Source organism: Stylophora pistillata, chromosome 8 (assembly GCF_964205215.1).
Source record: "Stylophora pistillata chromosome 8, jaStyPist1.2, whole genome shotgun sequence".
Classification (NCBI taxonomy): domain Eukaryota; kingdom Metazoa; phylum Cnidaria; class Anthozoa; order Scleractinia; family Pocilloporidae; genus Stylophora; species Stylophora pistillata.
The window spans coordinates 17,561,141-17,585,817 of NC_142526.1; the positions used below are offsets into that span (position 1 = coordinate 17,561,141).

The 24,677-nt window shown below is 38.6% G+C and overlaps 1 protein-coding gene and 2 long non-coding RNA genes across 8 annotated transcripts; 2 read left to right on the forward strand and 1 right to left on the reverse strand.

Moving 5' to 3' along the window:
* Window positions 1-639: 639 nt before the first annotated feature.
* LOC111329366 (uncharacterized) lies at window positions 640-21,096 on the reverse strand. 5 transcript variants are annotated; one of them, XM_022934052.2, is made up of 20 exons: window positions 20,949-21,077; window positions 16,464-16,538; window positions 11,946-12,319; window positions 11,241-11,311; window positions 9,602-9,707; window positions 9,162-9,255; window positions 8,704-8,811; window positions 8,519-8,567; window positions 7,933-8,004; window positions 7,773-7,828; window positions 7,407-7,506; window positions 7,007-7,105; window positions 6,333-6,413; window positions 6,000-6,138; window positions 5,687-5,747; window positions 5,244-5,545; window positions 4,810-4,931; window positions 4,429-4,515; window positions 3,338-3,667; window positions 640-2,849 (listed from the first exon to the last, which is right to left on the reverse strand). In XM_022934052.2, exons 3-20 carry the CDS (start codon window positions 12,148-12,150, stop codon window positions 1,803-1,805), a joined length of 3,129 nt encoding a protein of 1,042 aa, XP_022789787.1. In that variant the 5' UTR covers window positions 12,151-12,319; window positions 16,464-16,538; window positions 20,949-21,077; the 3' UTR covers window positions 640-1,802. The 5 variants fall into 5 exon arrangements, with proteins under 5 accessions (XP_022789787.1, XP_022789785.1, XP_022789790.1 ...); XM_022934050.2 differs by lacking the exon at window positions 16,464-16,538 and having other exon boundaries at window positions 20,949-21,096; XM_022934055.2 differs by lacking the exons at window positions 16,464-16,538; window positions 20,949-21,077 and adding an exon at window positions 16,152-16,176.
* Window positions 11,072-13,568, forward strand: LOC148725286 (uncharacterized). Its single transcript, XR_015990686.1, has 2 exons — window positions 11,072-11,373; window positions 13,453-13,568. It is a non-coding gene; the product is annotated as an uncharacterized LOC148725286 (long non-coding RNA).
* LOC111329367 (uncharacterized) lies at window positions 16,500-18,610 on the forward strand. 2 transcript variants are annotated; one of them, XR_002694706.2, is made up of 3 exons: window positions 16,500-16,893; window positions 17,312-17,428; window positions 17,759-18,610. It is a non-coding gene; the product is annotated as an uncharacterized LOC111329367 (long non-coding RNA). The 2 variants fall into 2 exon arrangements; XR_015990683.1 differs by lacking the exon at window positions 16,500-16,893 and adding an exon at window positions 16,906-17,078.
* Window positions 21,097-24,677: the final 3,581 nt, after the last annotated feature.

The window sequence follows — 24,677 nt, forward strand, 5'->3', positions numbered from 1 at the left end:
GAAGTTAGGATGTAGATTCACTTCCTTTTGTGCCGGGTTTCACAACTTTAAAAAAATGGTTTTCGATTCCGAAGGCTAACGTGATCAATTGAAGTCATCTCTTTCCTTTTTTCGGCCATTTCACTTTGTTGAGAAAAGAATGCAAAATAAATCTGGCGACATGTTCAGTTGCACATTCTGTCACATGACGCTTTTAAATCAGTCGCGCGAACAATTTATTTAGTGGATTACAGTTGGAATAAGGTTTTAGGAAATTGTTAGTAGTACAGATAGAATATCTGCGTAGGAACGCAACGGTGGAAAGAATGGAAGCCACAGGGCCGGTATAATGTGAGACATACCCTTAAACACTATACCCCCGCTTCTCCGATGCTTTTTAAAATTTAAGCTCGGTTACTGCCCTCTCCTGTTTTTTTAGTCAACCCTTTACAATCTAACATCCGTATGCATTTTGTTCATACTATTCTTTTTACATTCCCATAATACTGACAAGCAGAATTTGTTTACCAATCGAGTTTCCTTAGTTTTGGTGATCATTTCCTTTATCCTCGTGACGTTGTGTGATTAAGGGGTGATATTGCAAGGAGAAATTGGTTGCTAATCGCCCATCGGAGTCAAAGATATGATCTCTAGGCTCCCTAAATTTGAAAAGGATTTTATTACAACTCCTTTCGCTTACAAGAACGTTATAAATATCATTTATTTACAAATCGTCAATTTATTTCCTCTCAGAACTATTTTGAAAGCTTGTCGAGACGTTGTAGTCATAACGTGACGTAATACAGACGAGAAAAAAAACTCGTACAAAATTCGTTTTACCAACAAACTCGTAAACCCTTTCACTGTCACGATATCATTACTAATTCTCCTTACTGTCCGCCATACAACTCTTATGTTACTTCGGAGATTTTGGTATTGGATCAACTAATATTCTCTTAATTGATATTTTTCTTAATTCTCATCACCTGTCTGCTTGATATTATGAGGAGAATATCTGTTTTAATCACTCACGGGAATTGAGCGATTAAATTTCGTCGACAACATAGTGTTGGTCCTTTCTATCGTTCAACGATGGATCTGGTTGCTGGATTACTTTGTCAGAAATACTTTCTCTCGCCCACTATCTTTTCTGTACGCCAATCCAATCCTTGCTACGAAATGAAATTCCTCTTAGGGAACGAATCTCATCAATGTACAACCTTTTTGTTTAAAACTTTTTTGGTTAAATCATCAGTTTTTTTACAGCTCATTAAGGTTTATAACATCATATCAAATTATTTTATTAAACGATGATCGCCTATTGTAAGAAATGAAAAAAAAATTATACCCAAACTCTACAAAACAAAGGGTTTTAAATAAAATATATTTCTTTAAGTTTTCCTTTTATATATCCTTTTACTTTTCTTCACTCTTTTGATCTAGTTTTTGAGTAGGAAAGATATGAAGTTTTACTTCCATGATAGGACGAGTCTTCATCCATTTTTCTAAAGTAACCAAAAAAATGTTTCTTCTTGTGTTAACTATCTCAGAATGAAAATAAAAAAATCACCAATTTTAACGATCCCAACTTAATTTATCCATGTTTTGAAAGAAATAAATAACCATTTTCTCTTATAAAGCGCACCAGATATATAATAAAATTTTAAATATAAACGTCACACTATTTCTTAGCGCAGAAAATTGCTGAACTTCTCTTAATTTTACACAATTTACGAAAAAAATGAAAAAGAAATTTCGAGGCCTTTTTACTTAATTTACTTTTTAGGATTTAACTGTAACGTGACGAACGGTAAATAACAATTTTAATCATCTGATAAGTCAATAGTAACGGGTGGTTTTTTTGAAGGCGACGAATACATCCCAGAACTGTCCAAGCTTTTCTTGACTACATTTTCTAACTGTGAAGGACTTTGCAAATTTCGATGTTCCTTTTTTAAGATGTTCGCGAAAAAATGATCGTTCATTTTGTCGCTTTCAAGTCTTCGACTGTGCGGTCTATAGTACCGCATTAACTCTTCGTGAGCCAACACATGTGGATGATATTTGTTGTGCTGGCTCATTATAAGTTGCTGCTGAAGTTGGTGACGATCGAGATTTGTCGACCCGATCCCAGGAACCGGCAAGGCAGCTACTTCCTCAGGGAAAATACCACGCGCACTATTGCCGTGAAGATGCATAAGATCAGGATGTTGCCACGGATGGTTCCGCCATGTAGTAAGCCCGGGATGTTGAAGATAAGCTTGGTCGAGAGCCGAAAGATTAGCGGCTTGTAAGTTTTGAAGGTGTTGTTGCTCGTGAGGATGAATGTGAAAATGCGTGTGGAGGTGAGAATGCGAGTGTTGCTGAGGTCCGTAATACTGGAGTCCTGTAACAGGATCAGTAGTAAGAACACGTCCAGGGCCCCCCTTAAGGAGGGACTCGTGGTTGCGCGAGTCCAATGCGCTTTGTTCCAGCGCCCTACCCTGGCCCTGAAGATACGAGATTGCAGGGATATGGTGGCCGGATTGCATTTGAGCCGAGCGATAAGGCGCATACCATTGCTCAAACCCTTCCGCAAATTTCGCGGCATTTTCCCTTGAATCTCCAGCGGGGACCACGCCCATTCCAGAGAACATGTGGAAAGGAAGCATTCTGTAGTCCACTCCAACACTTGGAGGTGGAAATCCTGATATATTGATGCCTTGGGATGACATACCCGGTGGCATGTTCGGGGGATACAAGTGATATTGTCCTCCAGCCATGATATTTAGACGTGACGCCTCGTAATGCGAAGTAATAGTAGCTGGAGCGTTGTACGGGGACTGACTGGCGCTGGATCGAACTGGCACTTCTGATGATGATTCATTAGCCTGGAGAACAAAAGAGAGAATTTATCGTTAAGAATGGTTCAGGACATTTTCAATAGATACCTTAGTTGGAAGGAAACGAGAAATGGGATTAAACTTAATTAGGCTTCATGTACTTGTGATTTTGCTTTGAATCGAATCATTTGTTGAACATTTTGATTCCCCGCCATTTCCCGAATGAGGATTTTTGCAAAATGCGCGGTTTGAACAATGCAGTCGAATGATAAGCATGTCCAACCTACTTCATCAATTACATACTTTGCCGCGTTTCCCAATTTGGGTTGGATTGTTTGAGTCTGATTAAGTAACAGGTATTGCGTCCGCTCTGAATGTTGGTCAGAATCGATTACAGTGAGATTTGGCTTGAAACTCATCCCAGGAGTCCATCAAGTAATATGCAAAACCTTGACCTCATATGTACAGAATCAAAGTTCACCGTCATTATTTTTTGTGTATTGTCACGCAGTAAATTCATAACGAATCAAACGTACCTCAGCCTTTGAAGACGATTCCTTAGAAACAGACACTTCTCGAGAACACGTCGTGTCCTTCTTCGGCTTTTCGGAATGCACGAAGACGACGTCGGTACGTGCACAACTTCGTCCTTCCTCACCCGCCATCAGGCGCTTAAATTTGTCAGGCAGTTTAATAGGCTCTGGAGCATCAGCCGGTGAACAAGAGCGGTTACTAGCCACCTCGTCATTATTGTTACTGCTATTGCTGCAAACACTACTGACATCGTGGTCTGGAAGCACACTGTCTCTACCCCCAGTGGTACTGCTGGTGTCACTGACGTTGTCGTTTGCATCTTCGTCAGAATCCTAGGGGAGGGGTAGGAAGAAAAGACTGACCTTTAACTTCACATAGATACATGCCTTGTTAATCAAGTTCGGGGTCAAAATGGAAGAATATCGACCGAGTTCTGTTTAACGGTTTCCATTGACTGAGAAGTGCAAGTTCACGAAAGAAATGAACCCTTTTACTCCCAACATGCCATTAGAAATTCTCCTTACTGTCTGTCTGCCTTACAATTCTTACGATGTGAGTTGGGAGAATTTTGTATCGGATCCACCGATAATCCTCTGATTAATATTTTCCTTTATTCTCATCACTTGTCTGCTTGATATTGTTATTAAGTTGCAAGGAGAAAATCTCTCTGGGTCACTCATGGCTCAACATGCTTAGTAGCTTGATATTGTTATTAAGTTGCAAGGAGAAAATCTCTCTGGGTCACTCATGGCGATACATGCTTAGTAGCTTGATATTGTTATTAAGTTGCAAGGAGAAAATCTCTGTGGGTCACTCATGGCTCAACATGCTTAGTAGCTTGATATTGTTATTAAGTTGCAAGGAGAAAATCTCTCTGGGTCACTCATGGCTCAACATGCTTAGTAGCTTGATTTCAGAAATGACCAAGATATCACACCAAATAATTCCTGTTCTGTGGGAATAGAGCATGCGACTCCATGGTGGAGAGACCGCTAGGGTACCCAATCAGAGGACAGAATTTGCTTCTTTTTTTTCCCTCCTCGCGAAGCCAGCCCTGCAACAAATCTTAAAACAGTAGAAAGTATGAATTAACCTGAGTTTGTGTCTTCTTCCGCTTGTCGGTCGTTTGACTTTCCGGTGACTGATCTCGTCGGCGTTTCTTCCCTTTCTTCAGTTTGCCCTAATAATATAAGATCCCAGCTGACTACCGTTGCAAGGATTAACAGCTGTACTCGGTACACTCAAGGTTCGTTCAATGGAAACATTAAAATAACTGAAAATATCATACTTTTTTTTTTTTTTTTTTTTTTTTTTGTAGCCACAAGCTAGCTCTCCTTCTTTTCTCAATCCACGAGAGAGCTATCAAGCAGGGTATCTTGCCTTTATTAAGGTGCTTTATCAGCAAACTTGAAATTAAACGAAAACGCCTAAAGAATGTCAGTAACGAGGCACCAAACATCAGTAACCAATGTACCTTCTTCACTTTGTCTTTTCCTCCATTACTGCCTGTACTCGATGTGCTACCGCTGGACGGCGAAGGAACTTTGTTGATCTTCCCTAATCTTCGACTCCCAACGGATGATTCATTATTTGCTCCTGGAAAAAAAATTAAAAGGATATTCTCTTATTGCGAAACTCAGCTACTTTTTTTATTTACATGTAAAAGTTACTGACTAATAACTCCGAAATGCAGTAGAGTAACACCAAGTACCAAAAAAATTATTTCATTTCCTTTTTCCTGACGCTGGAAAATAACATGAAACACAAAAACAAAACTGTTCTGGAAATTCTCGCGCCAGTTTGCTTTCTTCCATTCTTGATTTATCTTTCAATGAATGCTGTATTTTTTTAATTTTTTTTTTTCGGTCGAACTTGCAGATAAATGCGTCAATAGCACAAATGTGTTACCTTCCACAGGGCTTGAAGTCTTGTTACGTCCAGATCGTAATGTTGTTTGGACGGGAGGAATAGCTCTTCTGCTTCGCAAAGCCAACTTTCCATTCACCAAATACCCGTCTTCATCTCGGACCTCCCTTTCCGCTACACCTTTAAACATGTACGGAGGCGGTTCGCGAGTTTCGTCGGTAGCAGGAAGTTTGCCGTATTTCTTGTAGTAGATACGACAATCGTCGCACAAAATAACTTTGTTTTGACTGCCGTGATGCCAGCTGCGAGACTCAGTAGTGTAGCAATGGCGACAGCAGTAAAGGCTGCGAGGAAGTAATAGATACAATTTAGAGACTTGAGAGCACTTGGACAACAGGTATCTCTCGCACGAAAAGTGTGACCTCCACGCGATAGCAAGCGCTGTAAGCGAGAAACACTAACGCAAGAAACTTTCTTCAACTTACCTCAAATCTCTTTCACTGTCATCACTGTCATAATCTTCTTCGCTACAAGAACTAAGATCAACTGCAGCAACAAAATCGAAATAAAGAAAGATGTCAAATATTTTATTTCAAGGTTGAGGGAGACAAAGAAATCTGAGGTTTTGCAGCAAGATTCAATATTCCGATCAAGTTTCCATTTCGAAAACTCCTTCCAGAGCGAGTTCGCATACAAAATCTATGTTAAACAGCGCCTGTATGCGGCTAGGGAACAAAAAGTCGAAAGTTTCCCGATCTATCACTGACAATGACGAGAGAACCTTGGTCTGTTACTCACCAAATTCACTAACAATGCTTTTAGATGATCTTGGAAGTGCTTTGCGTCTAAGCACGTTGTGTCTGCGGCGTCTATGTGGACGAGAACTAAGCGCTGTGGGAGTCTTTTTCCATGTATAGTAATACTCTACAAGTTCTCCCTATAATGAATAAGAAAGATGGTAAGTTTTGAGCTCAGTAAAGAAATAGTAAGATGGTTTTTCGTCTAGTCGCGAGCGCGAGACGAAGAAAGTTCTCCCTGTTGGAAAGAAAAGGATACTTAAAAATGAGAGGAAGATTGCTACAAAATGGTCCAAATAATCGCCGTAAATTGCTCAAAGGAAAATATCTTTACCGTTTCTTTGTGAGATAGCAATTCTTTCTTGATCTTGTAGAAATTCTTCCCATATTGTCTCAGTCCCTTGACAAACTTTTTCTATGACAGCAAATTGTAATTGCAAAATAAGTTAGGAAGTTCATAACAGGGTCAAGTACTTCTGGTGCAGTATATCACTGTCTAATATGCAAAATACAGGGGTTAAAAGGCATGCAACACTGTTTATCCGAACAGTTCAGTTACAATCATTCTTTTTGCTTCCCTCTCGATCGTTTGCTACCCTCACAGCTTTACATTAAAATAAAAAAACAAACATTACTTTATCTTGAACTTACAGAGTAGATAGGTAGCTAATATAATCGAGAACATTTAAATAAATTGGAAATAAACATTGTAAAGAGACATAGTGCTCGAAAACCGTAACTGGCAGCAGGCAGACCAGTTGGCTACATACAAAATGTAGCCAAGGCGTTGAACTAAGGGCAACTGAGAACAAATCCACCAAGTATCATGGTGCATGCAGGGAATGAGCCTAGGATGACCAGATTACAAGGCCTACAGCCCGACCACTTGACCACGATGCTTCCGTTTCCTTCCGCTTTTGCTTTCCGCGAGTAAAGCATCAGTTATAGAGAAGCAAGTTCTCCTTAGGCACACCTCTCTATCATGATTGCACTACTCTTACCACTCACCGTCTCATCTTCAGACCACCTCTTTTCCAGTTGTTTGGGGTAAGGTTTCTTCACCAGTGCTTGGAGGGCTTTGGCTGCATCATAATTGTTCTGATGGAGCTAAAACAAAAAACACAACAAATGTAAAACATAAAAACCCTCAAAAACACTGAAGGAATTTCTAGAATCACACTTATCACTAACATATGTACAGTAGTGTGTTTATTTTAGGAAAATGATAGGCGTTAACAGTGTGTCAGTAAAATGACAGGTGAAAATCCTCAAGATTGCTTTAGGCAAATCCTACATTTTTACACATCAGGAAATGCATAATGAAGCATATGAAGAATACCCATGTTGTGGTGTAAAGTGTTGATCAACATCTTGTTTGTGTTCATACACTAAAAACTATACAACCTACCACATCAAGGGCATTACTGGTGGTTGCATCCTGAGACACAGCACTGTACCCATCCTCTGGCGAGCCACCATTACACATGCCTGCATACTGCGCCATGCTCCTGTAGTGACACATAGCAATCCATCACAGATTAACAGGGTTTTATCAAGAAGATACACTGTAAATTACAAAGACAATGCTGAAAAGTAGACAGTGGACGGTATTAAGTTTCACAGCTGGTCTGTATGAATTAATTGAATGCTTCTGGAGTTGATTTGTGAAACAGCCAGGAAAATCCTCCAAAGTAAATGGCAAAGTTTACCATCAAAGGGCCCTTAAATGAAAGCTTGTGTGTTACAATGAGTGATTATAACTTGATCAGCTCACCTAGCAGCACGCAGAAACATCATCAATTCATAATCATCAAGAGTTGGATTCCATACCTTGTGACAAAAAGCACAACATCTTTTAGTTTATAATGTCTGTGTTTAACCACACTCTATCTATACACCTTAAAAAACCCACAAGACTTCAAGTCAACACTTACCAGCTCCTCTATTGGATCCTCCCTGTCCATAAATCCATTCACAGGAAAGGGACAGCATTCTGGCAAGGTTGCCTGGAAAAAAATTAAACAAGCTAGACCTTAAAACTTTTCCTTCAATGCAGCACAAACTGTTCTCAAAACATAACAAGTCCTTTTGCAAACTAATTACAGTCAAAACATCAAACTGACAAGATCCTTAATGTGAAGAAAGAGTAAATGTTTACTACACCCAGAGATACTGCCCTCTCACAATCTGAGATCTTACGATGTTTGCCAGTTTCTCTGCCCCACCCCACCCCCCCACCCCCATTCCTCAATCTGTTGATTGACCACTACATGTACCCCCTGGTTTCCTCCCGTAAACTGAAAAGATGCAAACATGGACACACTTAATCCAGAAGAAAAAAGAATCACAATCCACTGTTGAACAGAAAACCAAACCATTTTTTCATTAGCTACAACTTAACATGATTTCTCCTTCTATATTTCCACAATATTTAACTAGCCGTTGTAAAGAACAGGAAGTGTATTTGTCTGTATGCAAAAAATCCATGGATAATACAAGAGAATTGGAATTCCTGTTTACCTGATGGCTGACTCCAACTCTAATTTCCCCTTTGGTGTTTGCCAACCTCCTGGAAAGACAATATAATGTATATGTTTTAATTTTCTCTCAAATCCACAATACTAAAAGCTGTAACTTTTAAACTCAAACCAGACAGGAACCAAACAGAATTTGATGTGCTTAATAACAAAATAAAAAAACAATACCTTGTCTCTGGGTTGTAACCAAGCACATAGAAAAAGCAATCTTCTTTATCAATGTATCCTTTCACAGAGTCTGTAATCTCCACAAATGGTCTCACCTTGCACTTTCCCCTTAAGAAATGCAAGATATATTGTTTAATTAGAGAATTTCACATGTAGTAACAGGGGTTTCATCATGGGCTGGGCACCGGGCAAATTGACTGGTTGTGAAGATGGTTTGCCTCCCTGGTTTGACGATCTGGAGGAAAGTTTATCTTATAAAGATGTACAGTTCAATAAGTTTTGCCCCCTGTCAAAACCAGTCGCCCTCCTACTGAAAACATTAATAAAACCCCCGAGAAAGCCATACCACTAACACTTCAATCCATTGACCTCTAATAGTGAGGTATATACCACAGGTAGAAACTCACTGTAAATTGTTGTCTGTTGCAGACGAAAAAAAAGCTTTTTTGATTTCTAACCTGAGGGCAGATGCAGGATAGACATCTGTTGCATCAGAAATAAACAATTCCCGCTCCTTGACAGCAACATCCTCAAGAATGTTATCACCTGAACCTAAAAATAACAATTCCGTTGTTAGATAGAGTGCAGGCACTGCTGGCAGGAAATACTGAAGTACATGACATTCTTGACTGGTTGTCACCTTGTACCTGCCAGCTGGAACTCTGACATTTGGTCTTAGCATATGCACTGCTAGCACAGTTAAACTATAAAATTAATCATCAGTTTAACTGACACTACCTTTTTCACTGACTCTGAAAAGAGAAATTCTCTTAAATAGACAATTGATAGACATTAGAAAACCTCCATCTTCTCTAATTATCTTGAATAAAACAGCCATGGTTTGTGACTTTGAAGCCACACAGAAAGAGTTTAAAAAAAATTACAAAAACAAACATACCATTTTCAGCATTCCTATCCTGAATTAATAGTTGGTATACTGATTCAGGAACCTCTGAAGGTCGGTAATACCATCTGACTACAACTACCAAAGAGTCCCTTTTGCTCTGCAAGAATTAATATTTATTTAAACATAAATTGTTGGACTTTCTCAGTTATTACCCATCATTTTAAGAAACCAGTGTGTACTGAACTCTCTTTCAAAAGACTGGGCAACATTATTTAAAAAACAGTAAACTACTTGCGTTGTGGTTTCATTTCGATATTTCAATTGTTTTTTCTCCTATTTTATAACTTTTTTCACAGGTTATCAAGGTCACAAATAAAAGATGGTACAATCTAAAATAATGAAAAAAATTGAAAGTTTATTGAACTTTTGCACGTACAAATTCATTTGAATAAGGACCCTTTTTTCAAGAAATACTTGAAAACTCATCATTATCTACAATTTTCTAATATAAAAATTAGACTGCACATTGAAAAAAAAAAACAAAAAAACTGAAAGAAACAACTCTAAAAACTTCTGCAAATTGGAGAAGGAATTCTTATAAACAGTACTTTAAAAAGGTTTTATAAATGCCCTGTCTTTTCTTTAAAGGATATTAATGTGATATGACATTGTTCACCTGATATTTTAAAAGAGTTTGATGATTTTTTAATTTACCATTTCTCAACCAAATTTTCATTTGTTACAGAACGGCTCAAACGTAGAGGAGATAATCTAAGGAATTTCAAAGCGTTACAAAAATGTAAATTCTGACCCAACAGCTTCCTTTGCCACCAAGTTTTCACATGCAAAGCATTTGTTTTGTAACATTTGGTTAACCATAAACAAAATATCAAAGCAACTTATATCATGAAGAAAAAACAGCAACATTTAAATAAACTCAAGATGTTCCATCAAAAAGTTCCAATAAAATAGTCACAAATTTGAAAATAGTTTTTAAAAATTCTATTAGTTTTTAGATTAAAAGCCACAAGAAAGAGCCTTCAAATCATAACATTAGCAATTAAAATTACTCATAACTTCTGAACAAAGCGATTGAAACAGCTGTTGACTGTGTGCGATAAAGAACATCACACAACCTTTTTCTGTTCACACAAAAATCGCATTGTACCAATATTGTGTGCACAAGTCTCGTAGAAAGAAGAGCGACGCAAAAGATGTAGGATTCGTTAAGGAATATTTAAAACTTAAAAAAATTCTCAACAGTTTTTATTAGAAAAGAAAGGATTCTTTTCAGATGCAAAATATAATAATGATGAATAGTTACCGAATGCCGTACAAATAGTCAGGAAGAAACAAAACGAAACAAAAACGTTTGATCGTTTGCAAATATCAAAATAAACCATTTGGAGTCGAAATCATCAATTAGAAAGTTGCAACTTGCGAAAATTGGAAAATAAAGTTTGAAACTAAATGTAGGTGAATTTTATCGTCGTTTTGGAATAAAGAGTAAATCTTCATATTGTTTAAATACTACGCCAAAACAATATAAATATCAAACATTAAGGTGTCAAACGAGGCGGGTAGGAAGGAAAAGTAAAATCGGCCACCAGAAACTACTAGCAAAAGGCTTAATTTATACATCGACAGGAAAACCAAACCAAAACAAAAACAGTTTCGAACAAAAACTTACCATTCGAAACTCTTTGATGGCACAAATAAAATATGCGACGTCCGGTCGTTGGCTGTCGATGTAAACACAGTCTACAAAGGAAGAAAAAGATGAGAAACCAAGCGAGTTAAGCTCTTCGGTTGAAATCCTTGCGGTAAGAGAGCGCGTGTTTATTTTGATGTTGTGTGCTATTAATTTCGAAATGTTTTCTGAGCCAGATCACGATTTTACATAACCAGTTCTGAATTTCAAAGAAAGGTTTTATTGGAGATATAATTTCCTAATGACCCCTCGAATTACTACCTGTTATAGCACACGAAAAAGTGCTTTATTCATGATCATTTTCACCACAAAGGTAAACATATCGAATGCAAATTTACGATTTATACGATCCACAGGGCACATTGTTTAGCGGATAACACATTGTTCACCGGAGACCGCAACATCTATATGAACAAAAAAGAACGCACACACGAAGCAAGAGCGCGCCACGTTTGTTTTCAAAATTCAATGCGAACAGTATTCATGTTTTACGAATTCACCTTTCAGCTCGACGGGTGATCCGAGCGTTTCAACGGCCGATGTTATTTTTCTTTTCCTTTTCTCTTTCGTGTGTGATATTAATTACAAGTAATTATTCTAATAGTACAAACAATTCATATCGTTTTGAAATCGAACGATGTTTGACATTCGGAAAATTTAACTAAGCTTTTGAACCCTACTTACCTCCAGGTTCATAATAAATATCTTCTTCTGAGGTGTAAGTCAACTTAGAAGGTTGTGTGTTATCATTTTTCTTGTCACCACTTGCCGATCTGCCGGTGTGCTTCCTTCCTTTTGCCTCGCCTCCCTTGTCGTCTTGAGACGGCGAATTCCGAGTCGAATTGGTCACACTTTTGCACTCTGAAGTATTTTCACTTTTACCCCCCATGCCGCGATTTGCTTGTAGTTGGGTCCTCGATGTGAAGTGATTTCCCTGCCTCAAAGGAAACTTATTGCCCTCGATCAAGAACGTACACAAGCTTCGTTAGCGACAAAAACCGCTTAACTGTCGCGGTTTCTTCTCTGACAGTGTGGTGCCGAAGGTATTCGTGCCGAACCTGAAAAGGAACAGGAAGAGAAAATGTACTTGAAAAATCTTTGCCCCTGCGCTGAAGGTTCCTTTCAACACCTCTCCACCAACACCTTGCAATGTAATTCTCAATGTATTCATACAATTAACCCTCACAATAGACACGTTCTCGCGACAGGAAATCTTAAACCGGTCCAATCCTATTTCTGTTTGCCTTTACCCAAGTTTCTGGTCAGTTCCAACATCTTTAGAAGACTGATCGACCTCTGCTAAATTTTGAACGTTTGTAGAGTCACGAATGTCGAGCACCTTGCGGTTTCCGCTTGAATAAATTCTGTGTAATATGAATGACACCAAAGAAACCACATCAGAAAGCAATTGACGGCTAGCACTGTGGAAAATTTCGGTTGCGAACTGAGCTGACGATGAAAACGAAACCAAAGAGAATTTGCACTACTGTGCTACAGATTAACCATACTACAAAGCGATAAGAGCATCACAGAATCTTTCCTATCGTGAAAGTCGACGAGTCGGTGACACATCTGAAATCTATTGTTTTAAGATGATTATGGAGACAACGACCCACACGGGAAAATTCACCGCCTTCAAATCGAACAATTTTCCACCCGAACCTGCACAAGTCAAAACTCGATGGCTTTAAAATAAAACGACTGTTCAATAACAAATTTTTTTCTTTTCTTTCGCTTCCACCCTGGAACGTAACTTTTTTTTTCAAAATAGCAAAGTAAACATGCAAACCATGGGATTTATTCCCCTGTCCGTGTTTGAAAAACCTACAAAAACATTAACAAACAAGCGAATACCGTCCGCCCACCAAAGCTGCCGTTAACTAGCTGCAAAACGAACGGTTGTCGAATTCAAGGACAAAATTCGGATATAATAGCCATGTTCTGCTTTACATGTGTTGTAAATATAATATATTATTAACATGAGAGATGTGTGCGATTATTGTCTCAACAACGATTACTCTTCAAACCGTTGAAACGTCTTGTTGTCTACGCGAGTGAGCTCGCCGTTAAAACGCAAAATAAAGAGGAACAAAAATACGAACACACATACAAATATTTTCGAAGGAATATCTTACCTTTAAAATACGACAACCATTTGACTATTTAAATCGAGATGAACATAAATTTGCAGAGTCAAATCAGGCGATTTCAAAGCGAGAGATGCACACACGCTTTCAACAAGAAACAGATCACCTCCAACAAGAGCGACGACGACATAAATCTTGTTTAAAATCTCCGCGAGTAGCCCAGCAAATGCTTACCCCTGGCCGAGAAAATACTCTTCCCGTCAGTTGAATGCATAAACCGCACAATTTGGCTGTTTAGATGAGCAAAGAAGACAAGGGAGAAGTGAACAAACCTTGAACAGATGGTTTCTTTGTGGATCGTGATTGGCGAAATCAGCATGAGGCGAAACAAGACGCGTTGTGATTGGCTGAAGTATTCTTAAATGCGTGAACCCTGTCATATCACCTGCGAGCTTATTTTGATTGAGGAGTTAAGTACATGTCAAACCTATTTCAACTACTTACATTTCTAATCCTAGCGTTAAACTCCTCAAATACAAATCAAGCCTTCCGAAATGCACCTTCTTCGCAGTAAGTAATTTTTACCAATCTGATGCTCTGGAACTGTGATCTTTCCCCAGGGTGTAATGCAGATCATTTTTTATTGCAAGTGAAATATTGAATACCACGAAACGAATAATGGTCTTGCTGACAACGATCACAGGCTCATTTTGTAAACACTTTTTCTTTCCTGTCAATCAAGCATTCACACTTCAAATCGTCGCCTTTCCAATAATTCGACGCTGAAAAGTAAATTTGCAGTTCGCAAGTCGTTTGCACTCAGAAAAAACCTGGGTCAGTCACAATCTCGCTGAGGGTAAGCGTTTTAAAATATCGACATTCGAGGCCTTGATGAGCGAAGCAGCTCAAAAATAATACATTACAGCTTTTGCGAAGTTCAACAACATTATTATAATTCATTTTTGTTATTGTTATACAAAATCTCGAATAGCAGAGACAATCGGAACGGATATCCAGAACAGCTTTAGGCAATCACAGTGGGGAAACATTTTAAAAACACATTTGACATAGGAAAAATATAGTACTGTAACTTCGAAAGGTGACCTTCAAGCTCTCCCTAAACCAAACATCATGGAGAGTTTAAAATAACCAAAACCTTAATAAATACGATTCACTCCACTCGTAATAGTTTCTGACTTAAGGACTCGACGTGATGTCGCTCAGTAGGGGGTGTTTAAAACATTTGCAGTCAATTCTTCAAGGCGTAACCGTATACGCAAATATAAACTAGATTTTGCTATTTTCGGACACAGCGTTCTCAGTCATTTAAAGCATTTTTTTTTTGTTTTGTTCAAATCGTCTGAACAGTAACAGGATAAAAAAATCCGGTGAAGAGAGGACTTCTTTGTTGATGTGTTATAGAGTTGTCTGTCTCATTTCGCTGACCCGGCGACTGCAAAACATGGAATTTGACAGACTTTCGAAAGAGAGCAAATATACTTCATTGGCACAAGCTGCATTAATTCAAAAACACTTTAAGAGTTTAACTTTCTAATAATCTGAATTAATTATTAGAAATATAAAAAAGAAGGAGCGCAATGATCGATGAATATTTCCAAAATACTATTGTTGTTTCAATATCTTAAAATATCTTCTGACCAATTAATCTCTCAATATTGACGTGATGTGAGTTTGAGAGCAGATATGAATAATGCTACTGGAAAAAGCGATTCAAATATAAAGAGTGAAAGAGCAATTTCGAGAAAAACGTTTTTAAACCTTTCTTACGAATTTTCTTAAACAATAACAAAATTTGGAGATGCGTGATAATTCAAAATGTTTTGGTAGATGTCGATCTTGCGTGGCTGTTCATGAAATTGACATGAAATAAACACTATTCCAGTTGAAAACATCAAGAGAGAGATATAGCTGCATTTTTTATGGTTTGATACACTTCCCCCGGTAAATTTTCTAGTAAAAATTATAGGAGGAATAATCAGGCTTTCTTCCTGCGTTACTAGAAAAATAACAATCAGTGCAGTTTACGTAGTTCCTGCTTAATGTGATATTCCACCGATACTTGCGGTTTAGCCAAACGTGTCATCATTGTTTTAAAAGCAGATATGCGAAAAGATCCCAGATACTTGAGTGAAGAACAAAAAAACAACACAACTGGCTTTCCATCGGTAAAAGGTTGCCGTTACAATTCATATTTATGCGTCCGTGCCCCAAAATAACGATTTAAAACTGTAGCAAGTGAAATGTCTGTTTGAAGTCATTGTGAATTGCTGTAATACCCTAATAAGATCGCCTAGTTTATAAACGCCAGATGACGCGTCGACCACAATATCTGATTAAAAGATAAGTACAAATTCACCTTTTCCTTCAAACCAATACTCCTCTTTAGTGATTCGCACAGTTAAATATCTGAATTCCGTGCTTTTGCAATGTAGGATCCTTTAGGTTCCTTTAGCAGGTCTAAATGCAATTATTACTAATTACAAAATCATTTAGAAGAATATAAACGCAAGCAAAACAGACACATGAATACATTACAAACATGCCGGCTTAATTCCTCTAATTAAACATTCATCAAAATCCATCCGAATGTATGGTGGTTTTGTCGTGAGCTCAGAGGTCGAGCCTTGACAAAAAGATGTTAAAACAAAAATGCTAACAGCTAGGAAGAATACATTCATCATGCCGTTCAACTGAGAACACTTTGAAATTCGATGCCGATATGTAATCTTCGACAGCGCACAACATGCTCGCAATAGTAGCGGTAGTTCCGTTTCTAAATTACCTTTTATAGTCCATTCACTCGCATGTTTTCCGAAGGAAAACTTCCCAAAATCTGTGTTGGCTTGAAAAGACCTAAAAAGCTCTCGTTCTAAAACGTTTCTAGTTCCTTTGGCTAGCGAAGATATTGCTGGAGACAAAAATTTAAAGGCGATTTCAACAGACATTCGTTGTGGCCTTCGACGCCACCGCACTGATCCGCAGCTCCAAAGATGCCGCTTTCACTTGTGTCCGAATTCACGCCACAAAAACAGGATAAACACAGCTTATAATCTTAATTATAAAAGCACGAGAAATGTAATATAGTTAATCTTACCTTTCGAGAAAGAGGTAGCAGTTTCGAAACAGTCGTCGTTGAGAGCAAAATATCTTGGTGTTTATCACCTGAGATCTGAAATAGAATTCTCGATATCACACATTTGCCTACTTAAATTGTCCCCTTGGGAGACGTTATTCATGTTTTAGCTAATCACAACCGGAAGTGGTCACAACAGCGCAATGTCGACATCGCCACGGACCCTACTTCTTGTTGTCTGAGCCCTATTCCTGACCTCAAGGACGTGCATTTGACTGCAACTGTAGTCTGTATTGAATTTGCTCAGTTTCATTAAAACGATAAATTTAAAACAAATTCGAAAAGTTATCATCCGTAGCGCACGCGGTTAGCAAACACAATAAACAATGAAATTGACATCACAAAGGCGACACTGAAGATTTCAAGTTTGTATTGCACCTATGGCTCAAAGGTAAAGTACACTTTTGATGATATTTTCTCGTCGAGATTTTAAGAATCGTATCGCTACTAAGTCCATGACTTTGGACGTCGCTTGGTGCGATTCGTTTTGCGTTTTTTTTTAGAGGAAAATGCAGGCCTTCAGAAAATGGGTCCATAGTTTTTCTTTGTTTTCCTTGACAGCTGCTGTTTTGCCGGGTAGAATAACTGATCAAGTTGATTTTCAAAATCAAATAAGAAACTATTACGTATTGTGAACGGCTTATTTGGAAGTCTTAGATACGTTTATTGGATAAGGATTCGAAAAGCGGAACCTTATGACCGCCGGGTACTTTTTTCTCACTCTTTGCAGCGAAGCATGCGCGATACCAATCGATTTTGTTTGCTTTGAATAGGAAGATAACTTTAATTTGCGCTTTTACTAATTTCAGCTGGGGAAATACTTCACTGTGCCAAAGAAAAAAATTCCGCGTTTCATTTACGGCCAATATTCCTGTATAAACACACAGTTAACACGCATCTAATGTATGTCGGATCACATGGCCGTGGTAAGTTTTAGCTGTTCTTTATTTTGATCTTTTATTCATGTGCGCACACGCGTTAAATTAGTTTTGTTTGTGGAACAAATGTTCTTTGAATGAATTGTTCGATGTGTGTATACAGACCCTTTTTCACACACGATAAAAAGTAATGTTGATATAGATCGCTGTTGAAAATCTCTCCACTGAGAAAACAGTTTGCTGAAAGTGCAACACTTAAAGCTATGTATGTTTTTAATTTCGCGAGAGAACGTTCGATTCGGTAGCGATTTTATTATTCGATTTTCTTCCCCGTATTTGTTTGATTTTTTTTGTTGTTGGTATCGTACCGACTTCTAGAGCGGTATTATTGGCTTAGTATCACAGATGACATCCAGCAACAAGAAACCACAGATAAACCAAAGTCACGAAGAGAACATAAAACAATTTCCTGAATTTCAGCACAAGTGCAGTTGTGCGTGCTGAGAGGACGACATGGAAGGACCTATGAATCTCTTTGGGGGATCTGCAAATACAGTGTTATGGTACCTTATTTTTAGCATAGATCCAGGACTCGGTTTCATGGTTACGGGCTCTTTTAGTGGAATAAATATTTTTGTCTTAAAGTAATATATTGTCAAGAGATCCGGAAATCCGCTTAGGATTTAAACCCAAGGGTTCTCTTTTCCGAAATACCGACCATATCCTTGGACAAAACAGGCGACGAAACATAACATACCTCTGTTTCATCAGTTTTTGCTTATCACAGGCCAGATCGTGTATTTGAAACACACCGCAGCTACGACAAAACCCACCCAAGAAATTGTTACAAACATCTGAAAACGATGAAATCTAACAACAGAGCGGCAATTTCTGCAATAAGCAGATCCAAAGGTCGTCTCTGAATTCGCAGTGACATCAGGTAGTTCCAAGTATTGTTACAAGAACCCTATGAATTATGTACAATATATCTGACCACAGGCATGTTTCACGGGAACAATTATCTTTCGTCGCAGCTGTCAGAAAATTATACAACACGATTTGATATCTGTCATCGATTGATAACATGATGGGTCTTGTCTAATGCGGAGTGTAGCACGCGACCTCTGTCATGCAATTATAACGAGCGTTACATGGCAAATACCATTTAACCAACCAACGCCTGTAAGTCTAATTGAATTAAATAAAGCCGTGAAGATACAGTAAATTAGAGTTTAAGGCTCGTTATCATCTTCTCGACCTGGACGTTCGTGTCATATTTTAATTTTCGCTCGGTGAATGTTAGCATAAGGGTGGCCAAGAGGCCATCTTTACAAGACGCAAAGTCATCCGTGTTTCCGCCACCCCCCGTTAAGAAAGAGGGAAAAAAAGTCGGAGTCCAAATTCCGCTGAAATGGAACGGAATAAAATTGAAGCCTTAAACGCCGAAGATTTTGCAAATGCAATTTCTTTCTTTTGTCAAACGAATACAGTTTAACAACAAAGGTAAACACAGAAACTTACCACTCCTCACTGAGAAAATTTGCCATATGGCACTTTCCAGACAAACTTCTTCGTAACAAGGGTAAAGATTGTAAACCAGGGTGAATTTCAAGTAATAATAGGAATATCCCAGTCCCCACCTCAAGGGATCCGAGCGCACATAACATTTAGAATATGCCGTCACGTTTCCGTTTTTACCATGAAATAGCCTTGGTTAACCCTTGTTCCTCTTGAAATGCGAGACTGTTTTGCTCAAAGGGGCGGAAAGAAAGCTGATAATTCTATGGCCTCTCTCAGATTTAAGTCGCATCAAGTCTGATCATTGTCTTTAAGTTTGGTTGCCAAAACTACCGGACTATCAGCATAAACAGTTGTTCGCGGTGATCAATATTATTCAATCAGATGCTAAACGCTTTATACTGAACGCTTTATCCTTGAAAGTATAATACTCATCAGGATTAAAAATATAACCAATACGACAGAAATAGCACGTTCTTACCAGGTTTTTACACGTACGCGCGCGAAGTCACGCATGTCGCGCGAGGAGGCGATAAGTCATGGAGCGTTTTTACTCAATCTGTTGTAGTCTCAGCTCTTGCAGTATTATCAACTTTTCATTTTCTTCATTCATGATGAAATCAGATAGGAATGTAAATAAAATGTAAATATTCAAGCTTGCGTGTAATAAGCTCGTTAGGAGAGTAAAATTACTTTTAATTGGAACAAATCTAGATGATTCTGGATTGGTTGGGAAAACATATACGATTACCACGGGGACTTAGACGCCTTATGAAATTTAGGACATCAGTTTTAGTAAAATACAGCAGGTCTCAGATGTGCTTAGTAGTAGTATTAGTAACTACTTCTGTATACTTCTGTATCTTGGTGGGTATACGTGCGTGACCAAAGAGGTCTACAAGCCTCTGGACTTGAACAATAAGTTGATAGGCAAACAATTCAAAAAACTTATTACAAAAGGGTAAACGGAAACGCGATTGAAACTATTAATGAGTATTCTTTTCCTCTATAGTTCAAATGACGGCATTCTGATAAAAAATTACTGTGTTAACGGCCAAAACATGGTCTTTATCAGTTGGTTTACAGACTCGGGTAATACATCGTTGATGTGTCGAACACAGAATTTGTAAAATACGGTTGACCTCCCAGTTAGTCTATTGTCCTCTGGAATATGTCAGCCTTGTCCGCATTTTCAGCTGTGCTACGCGAAAATCGAACCTTCCGACCCAAATGGCTTCATGTGATGACAAAAGGTGCAGTTTTAACAAAAAGGACGTTAGTTTCTTCAGGAATGTAGCCATATCTATTCCGATACATGCGCTGTTTGACCTGCAATAATGACCTCAATATTATGTATTTACACAAAAGTGATCGGTAATCTCAAAAATCTCGAATCCTCTTTAAATCTGTTCTTCAAAGATGCGTCGCGGCGACACAGACGAAAACACCAAGTCTCAACACAAATCCGCCCCCATTACGTCACAGATTTCCTTGGACGAAACAGAACTTACAAATAATGTTGCTAATTTTGCCCGCTTGTACATAATTCTCGTATCCAACATTCTTTCCTATTCTGTAACATAAACTTGAGGCTAATCTACCGCGAATCTTTAGTAATCATATGACCTAGACTGTCGACCTCTTGAAAGATTATGATTGAAACTAATGACGACTTTACTTGCATTCCATCAAATTGAAAAGGGTCTTAGGCTTATGCTTCTCGACTCTGGAATTCTAAACAGTGCATGAAACTCATTTCGGAATCGTCCACTTTGTTCCAAGTTCAAAAGAAACCGCTAGGAAAAGGTATTTTGAACAGGCGAATAAGTGGCAAAGAAACGAGAGAATAAAACTGTTTGTTTTCACAAGCCATCTTGTTCCTTTGTGTAAAAGATTAGCGATGCAATCATGGCTCTTAATCAATATTACATGCAACACCTAAAGAAGATATCAAACCCCTTACACGCGCAGGGTTGTAAGAACCCTGTTAATGCAGTGTACGAGAAGTTCTCTTTACAATTGTAACCCCGCTATTAACACAGTTTCTCACCTTATCAGACCTGAAAACGACGAGCAAAGCTCTTGGCTGGCAGTGATCTGCTACTTGAGCCGTGTAATGTGGATATGAGTGTCTTCACTGTACTACAAGAATGGCAGTTGTCATAGGGGTCAAATGATATTAGTGAGTGTCTGTCATACGGGAACAATTGATTCAGCACTTTATAAACCCCTCAGGGCTTAACATTATTATACACAACACGCAAAACTTTAGTATTATTTTGATCCAGTGTTTCAGCGAGTTTTAAATTCCACGTAAAATGTAGGGGTTAGAAGTGAAGTCTTGGTAAGGATGTCGTGACTAAATCAATCTTGAAATCAATGGTATTTGGTAATTAAGTTTTGAAGAGTTGATCTATGTAAACATAAGTAAATGATGATGAATTTTATCACGTTTCCCACAGGAATGCGTGTTTATTCAGCGTTACACACGACATTAATGAACCGTAAACTTTTAATGAAAGCCTGCTAAGTTAATTCCTAGTAACAGAAGAAAATTTGGTGTGGAACAGAGCATACTGTTTGCAGAGTTTCCTGCTAAAGACTACTTCAATTATCAAATTTGCAGGGTGTAAAAGACATTGAGTCTGATATTGTATCACATGACATTCGTTTGTCAACAGAGGGCAAAAGGTGTAAAACGCTGGAAAAATAGCGACCTTTAATTTTAACAGTGACTTAAATCTCACAAGATGTTCAAAGTCATACATCCAAAATTAACTCCGAAGAGCTACAAATCGAAGCTTGTGATAAAGTTTTGCATGGGCAAGTACTGCCTTGCTTAATTTAGCAATGCTGTCAGCCACTCGGAGAGATAACAGAGCGACTGCAGACAAAACATCTTGAAAAGTATCTACGTCTTCTTCGGCTATGGGCGTGCCGGAGATGCCTGAGCCTGTCAATCATTCTGTTTCGATCGTTTCCTGTATCCTAGCAAGCAAATGTGTGATTAAGCGAAAAGAAATCTTGACGCAAATGATATTGATCAAGCTAGTTCGAACCATGAAACTCAAAAGAGCTTCGTCACTTGTTTCAATATCTCGCAAATTTAGCCTTAAATTTTTCAAGACTGACATCTGCAACCTATCTCAATATTCTTCAATTTTATCCATGCGTGTTTCGCTTTGTTTTACATCTAATTCTAGAGGGTTTACCCACCGTAGCAAGCTATCATTTAAAAAGTGTATTCTAATATGACGCAGTTTTCTACCTCATCAAAATGACCTGACGACCCAAATTACTTGTGACGAAGCAGTTTCTAAGTTTCAGTTCCGGTCTGGACCCATCACAAACTCTCCCAGGGAAGCGGCGAAGGGAGGAGAGGGGGTTATTCCACCGGCGAAAAGAGCCCATTAAGTAATGGGCTCCTGGATAAACACGTAATCCACAAAAAGCTCCCTAGGATTAGAAGGAGGACTCCTAAAAATCCCCTGAATAATTGCTTACTTAAAATCATGACATCAGACGGATAAGTGTCCTGGTACCGATGGTGTGCTGACCGCGGCAGATCTTAACTGAGTAATCTAGATTATTAATTACCTTGCACTGATCTGATCACTCATGTTAGGTCAGTCCCACATGAACAACAATCCTTGTCAGATCTAAGTTTTCCAATTAAAGCCATTCGTGATTTTCACTCGGGTTGAAGTCGCATCGAGAACTTTGAATATGACGATATAAAAAGACAGCTCGTGAAGTTACGAGCCAAAATGAAATTTGTGATACAGGTTGACAGAGGAGAGTACATGTACATCAATTCTTTATTTGCGCACCGCAACAGCAAATAACATATTCTCAAAATAACTATGGTGAAGGAAAACACGTGGTCACGTGTCAGAGATTTATTTAGGATCCGATTAGTCCCAAGGCACGACAAATGGTAAATCTCAGATGAAAAGTTTCTGTTATATCAAAATCGCTGTTAAAATGGACAATTTCAGTGATAAAACGTGAACTCCATGTCATATTGTTCAGTTGTCACTAGAATATATGGAGGGTACTAAAGCAGTCAGGACGGCAACGCCGAGTTAAACTTTTTAAAAGTGAATTCATACTTTTATTTGGAACTTCGCAAATGCAAATGGCTAGAGGCGTTAGCCTTCTCCTATGCGGCGCCACGCTCAACTTTAGCAAAACGTGTGTTGGCGGTGTTAAGTTCCCAATATAAACTTAGGTCTCCGTACTCAGACAACGCAAATATTCGTGATTTTTTTTTTGTAGAGGACTGCAAAGAAATGTTCAAAGTTTCAAAACGCACGTGCTAAGCAGCTATTGTTTTGCCCAGAAGGCCTCCCTGGTTGACATCGCCCTAGGTGATGCTAAGGCAGTTAAAAACGTCATTCACGGAATGTAAATGACCAAAATGTATTTCGACAAGAAGACTTTAAATTACTTTTAAGAGTGAAATCAATAGAGCTAATTGGAAGGAAGGTCTCTTTAAGTGGCTCGTATGTTAAAGGAAGAAAAAAGTTCAATTGATATCTGCGCGTGCGCGTGAAAAGTTTGGAAATTGGAACACAAATATCTTAGGTAGTATCATTGCCTCAAGATTTCATGGTGTGAAATTGCTCTATATTTTTACACGCTGTCTTAATCTGATATGTCTACCAGGCCCGCAAAAATAGAAATATATCATTTTAAAAAAATATTTAAACATCATCCAAGTCACGCGAGAATCAAAGCAATCACTGACGTAATTAATCATACGATGTTTTGACCCGCGCTCAGGCTCGAGTCGACCGGCATCACAAACCGACGAAACCATTAAGGTTATACTTTATCAGACTTCCGGCTGGGGGAACCAAGCTTATTATCAGAGTAATAGACTGAACTATTTATACCACGCGAGGAATGAATGAACGTGTGCGCTCCCTTAAGAGGTTCTTACGGGATATCAGCTTCCCTAATGACCCTTAATCGGCTTAGTCTCTTATCTCACGTGACCTCTGCGTGACTCTTTAAGCCTTAGGTCTCCTTGGCCCTAAAAATTTTGCCCATAGTACGAAAATGCGGGTTAGTTTATGGAAAAAGTAAGCGACATAAATCGTACTCAGCTTTGTCGGTTTTTTTTTTGTTTTTTTTTGTTTTTTAAACTAACGAGGGGTAACTTCTTATATGGAGCCCATTTCTCCTGGCAAGTGCAAGTGATCGAGTGCTTCGAAATACGTCAGTTTTTATCTACTATCAATTGGAACAAATTTTATATTTCATCCCCTCGAAACTCCGCCATCCCCATAGGCCTTAAGGGATTGCTTCCAAAATTTGGCACCAGATTGACCAGACTACCGAACAAACCTTGGTCATGAAACGTTCTGAATTTACAGCAAGCCATCTATTAGAAGATGAAAGTTTGAATCTTGTTCTTAGTCCTCCAATACAACGTCTTGATGATGGACGCCTTGAATTTTACCAATATTTTCTCTACTGTTTTTCAAATTTTAACACAACAGGTGTTTGCTGGTTCAAAAATGCCCGTGCAGCTGCGCCACTTGCAACTGCTGTGACACTTGGAATACCCGGGACACTTGGGGTATGTAGGACAGCTGGGACAGTTCTTGGACACTTGAAGGTGATGGTTCATTGGAATGGACCTCGCCCTCTCGCAAATTGGCTTCCGTTGTCCCTGATAACCGAAGGTCAGATCGCGTGGAATCGGAGCGCAAAACTGTCTAATATCCCATGTTGTACAACAACAAACATTGTTGTTCGATTTATCATCTAC